The sequence below is a fragment of the Alligator sinensis genome, unplaced genomic scaffold (genome assembly GCF_000455745.1).
Source record: "Alligator sinensis unplaced genomic scaffold, ASM45574v1 scaffold1164_1, whole genome shotgun sequence".
NCBI lineage: Eukaryota > Metazoa > Chordata > Crocodylia > Alligatoridae > Alligator > Alligator sinensis.
The window spans coordinates 584,180-588,018 of record NW_005842225.1 but is presented as its reverse complement, the minus strand read 5'-3'; the positions used below and the strand labels follow the sequence as shown (position 1 = coordinate 588,018).

Below are 3,839 nucleotides of genomic sequence, written 5' to 3'. Positions count from 1 at the left end.
GCTCTTCCAGCTTGGGGCCTGTGCAGGTGCTGCACTCACTCCGAGATTTACTTACATGTATTGTAGGCCTTTTTGTGAGACAAAATTTCAACCACGTCTTTCTTTTTAAAGGACTCAGGCATGAGTGCTGGCTCTGGAAGAGAAACTGAAAGATTTAATCAGAGGTAAGGGCAGGCTCTGCTGGCTCCAGACAAAGGAAATAGCTGAAAACAACCAAAGAGTGAGTGAGCAGGACTGACGCCTGACGCATGACAATGGCTCCGGGAATCCTTGAATGCTGCGATTCAAAGATGTCCTGAATGGAAGACTCGTGCTGAGCTGGAAAAGGCAAAACAAGAGGTGAGATGCACAGAAATCTGCACTGCTCCAAGACCTGCCTGGGGGGACAGCTCCTAAGAAGAGCCCTGCCCCGCCCCGCCCTGCCAAACCCCCTAAGCTGGCACCCCCACTTGCCCCCCAGCCCCTACTCTTCGGTGCCAAACTGTCTTTCCAAGAGCTGGTTCCCTGCTGGTCCAGCCCCAGGGGGGAGGCAGAGGGATCCTCGTACATTTTCTGCCCCGGAAGAAACAAGTCCTGCCCCGCTTTACACACACACCTGTGCATGCCTGTGTACAGACACACACACACACACACACGTACAAATAAATACACACGTATGCACAGAGCCAAAGAGAAACAAACAGTCAAAATGGACTGTCCCTTTCTGACAGCTGCTCTGCTACAAAAGCAGACCAGGACTCCCGGGCTCCCCTCTCTGCTGCACCTGGAATGCTTCCTGTAGCCCAGGCAGCGCTCTCAGCCCCCACGCCCTCCGGACACTTGCCCCAGCTCCACCCTTGCCCTGTGCAGGATTTGTGGTGCTCAGTGACCTCTGGGGAACGGACTGACTTCTTGGGATGAAAGCCGAGCTGTGACTTGCAGTGGTGTAGGTTGTAGCCGTGTTAGTCTAAGGACACAGGCAGACAAGGTTCCTTGGGTGAATCTGATATCTTTTATTAGACCAACCCAAATGGTTGGAGAATAGTTATTAAGCAAGCTTTTGGGTTCAAAAAACTTTCCTTAGCCTGACGAAGGGTTTTTGAACCCAAAAGCTTGCTTAATAACTATTCTCCAACCATTTGGGTTGGTCTAATGTAAGATACCAGATTCACCCAAGGAACCTTGTCTGAGCTGTGATTTGGGAATCCTAGACCCAGAGCAGTAATTATCACACCCCAGAACCACACTGATGATTTAAAAAGACTCTGTCAACTACCACTAGACCCAGCGTTGAGATCTGGGGAATGCATTGGATGTGACAGGGGAGGTGCTCACAAGCCTGTTCACAAGCTTGGCTGAAGCTCATTTAATTCACAACACACAAGCCCGTTGCGAACTCACATGTTTTCATGGCTTTTCCAGGCCTGGTTTTCAAAGGAGCGGAAGGAACCTCAGGATTCTGCCCCTCGCTCACATTTGCCTCCCCTGTGAGCATGCACCAGGAACCACCTGGGCGAAGGGCCGAGGGGTTTGGTTGGCCGTTCGCACATGCTGTTACCCTACAGCGCACACAGCTGTCGCAGTCGTGTGCTGTGGCTGGGTACAACACTGCGCACGCATTAGGGGGCCAGGTCTAAGCTTCCGTCCTTTGGAAAAGACCTTCTTCATGGCAGCAAAAGGCAGTATTTGGACACTGACTCTCCCATCGCTGTCGTAGCTGGCGGGGAGCCCAACCACAACAGCATGAGAACGGGGAAGTGAAAGTGAACAGGTACGCAGCAGGAGGCGAAACCGTCCTGTTCAGCTTCACTGCCCTGGGGGACTGAAATGCAGAGAACACAAACAGCATCGATGGACAACTGAGGAGATTTTAAGAGGATTTCTGCTTCAATAATCTCCCTTGTTATTAAGATCATGGGGGATGTTACTGTGAAATACAGCGGACGAGTGCTATGCTGACAGCCTGCCTGGGTGAAGGCATTCTCTTTCTGACCCCTGCTCTTTTGCCATGAGAGTGTCCCCGTGTCTGCTCAGTGTCAGTCTCACTCTGGGAACAACGTGAATGCACAGGGAAGCGCGCTGACTTACTCGTAGGCTTCTGAGTGCCGAAGTGCAGCTCCAGGTCGAGGTACTTGACCATATCGCTCAGCTTGTCGTAATCGGAGTCTTCTCCGAGCTGCAGCAGACAGAGGAGGACAACGGTTAGTGGGGCTCCAGGGGAGAGGCCAGGCTGCACTCCCTTCCAGCCCCCGCAACTCAGTGCTGCGCGCCCCCACCGGAGCTCAGAGCTAGTCTGTGGCGTTTTCCTTGTGACTGCAGCAGCCCCTGGGGCCTGTTATTTCTGGTATTTCATTTGCCTCTTGCAGTGCCCCAGAACTGAGGTACTTCAGATAGCAGAGCTGACGGCATCCCCAAGGACCTAGTCTCTTTTCAGAGGGAAGGAAGGAACCCAGTGATTCATTCTTCCAGGACAGCCCCTTCTCCTGCCCCCAGGCTCCCCCAACCGGGGTTAACCAGGCAGGTTGCACACACGCACTAAATGCTACAGAGTACACATCACACTCTCTAGCGTGTTGCCCAGGTGGAGGTGATTTCACTGAAGCCCAAAATGGGGATTCCAGAGACCTCAAGGGTCTTTTGCAGCTGAGAAGTCCCTGAGTGGAAATAATTCCTTCCCAGGCCTCCCAAAGGGTGGGGGGAGCTAAGGTGCCAAGCAAACTTGATGTTAACTCACTCTCCTTCCTAATTTCTCTCTCACTATACTGTGCTTTTTGTATGTCCTTTCATGGAAGTGAGCTTCAGCTCATGGCAGCTTGGGCTTGCTTTCCTGCCTGCCTTCCTTCCCTGGTTAGTCTATAAGGTGCGAATCTACCCTGCCTTCCAGATGACACAATGCACTATGTATGAGTTAATTCACAGAAGCGGGTCACCCAGGGAGTCTGGTCTTGGCATGCGAGACTGCCTGGTGGTTCGTTTGTGCCAGAGAGCACGGGCAGGCTGAGCAGCCCCGCGCTTTGGAAGCCAGAGGTTTGCATTTCAGTCTTGCTGGGCTCAGCTTGTCCCACATTGCTTCACAGCGACTCGGCTCTGCTCTCATGGCTTCGCAAAGGGCTGGCTGAGCTCAGCGTGCCGTCTAAAGGGAACCACTCCGGGGACCATTCTCTCACCCTCTCTCTGTTTCACACCCCCGCTCCCCTGCTGGGTTGGTGCCCTCTTCTCTTCATCTCTCTGCTTTTGCAGTTTAGCCTCTCTAGAGTTTCCTACAGCTGGTGACTGATGACAGCTCCTGTCCACATTGATGCACCCGGGCAGAAAGGTATGCTCCCCGCTGCACTGTGCGACAGGAACACGTCCTGTGCTTTTCAGTATTCACCGTGCTTGACCCTCGCCTGGTGCCCTGGGTTCTGATCCAGACAAGGAGACTAAGAACAGCCCCTGGGACAGGCCACCGCATCCGCCTGCTCCAATTCGTTTCCAGCACCTAATGCTCCGAGGGAAGGGACAGATGCCCCCAGCCAGTGCACTTGGAGTCTGCTGCTGCTTGGGGCAACGGTTCCTTCCTGACCATTCGGGCTCCAGCCTTGGAGGCTGGGTTTGGTCACTCTGATCAGCAGCTTTGCTGCTAAGATCTCGGTGTAGCTTCTGGACACGAGACTCTCCTGCCCCCACCGACAACTCCTTGCCTCCACCAGCCGGGCTCCATCTCATACCTGCCCCCAGATGGTCCCTTCGGAGTTCTCCACCTGCTCCCACCGCAGCCGCTTGACACTCATGTGGTTGGACTCGCTCCGGCGATGCATGAGGCCTCGGTGCAGCATGGGGGGTACGCACGGCACTGGTGGGGGAGGCGGGGGTGGGGG

General features: G+C 54.2%; 1 protein-coding gene and 1 long non-coding RNA gene across 2 annotated transcripts in view; one reads left to right on the top strand and one right to left on the bottom strand.

Annotated features, from left to right (window-relative positions):
• The window catches only part of LOC112550856, a 28,055-nt gene extending 25,981 nt beyond the window's left edge, over positions 1–2,074 (top strand). Inside the window, exons 3-4 of the long non-coding RNA XR_003094905.1 lie at positions 112–339; positions 1,402–2,074. This is a non-coding gene — a long non-coding RNA (uncharacterized LOC112550856). The remainder of the gene's footprint in view (positions 1–111; positions 340–1,401) is intronic.
• GRID2IP (Grid2 interacting protein) overlaps positions 1–3,839 on the bottom strand; it is a 72,071-nt gene that overhangs the window by 11,954 nt on the left and 56,278 nt on the right. Inside the window, 3 exon segments of the mRNA XM_025208284.1 lie at positions 56–133; positions 2,068–2,155; positions 3,690–3,839. The exon segment at positions 3,690–3,839 is cut by the window's right edge and continues 171 nt beyond it. Coding sequence (XP_025064069.1) covers positions 56–133; positions 2,068–2,155; positions 3,690–3,839 — 316 coding nt within the window.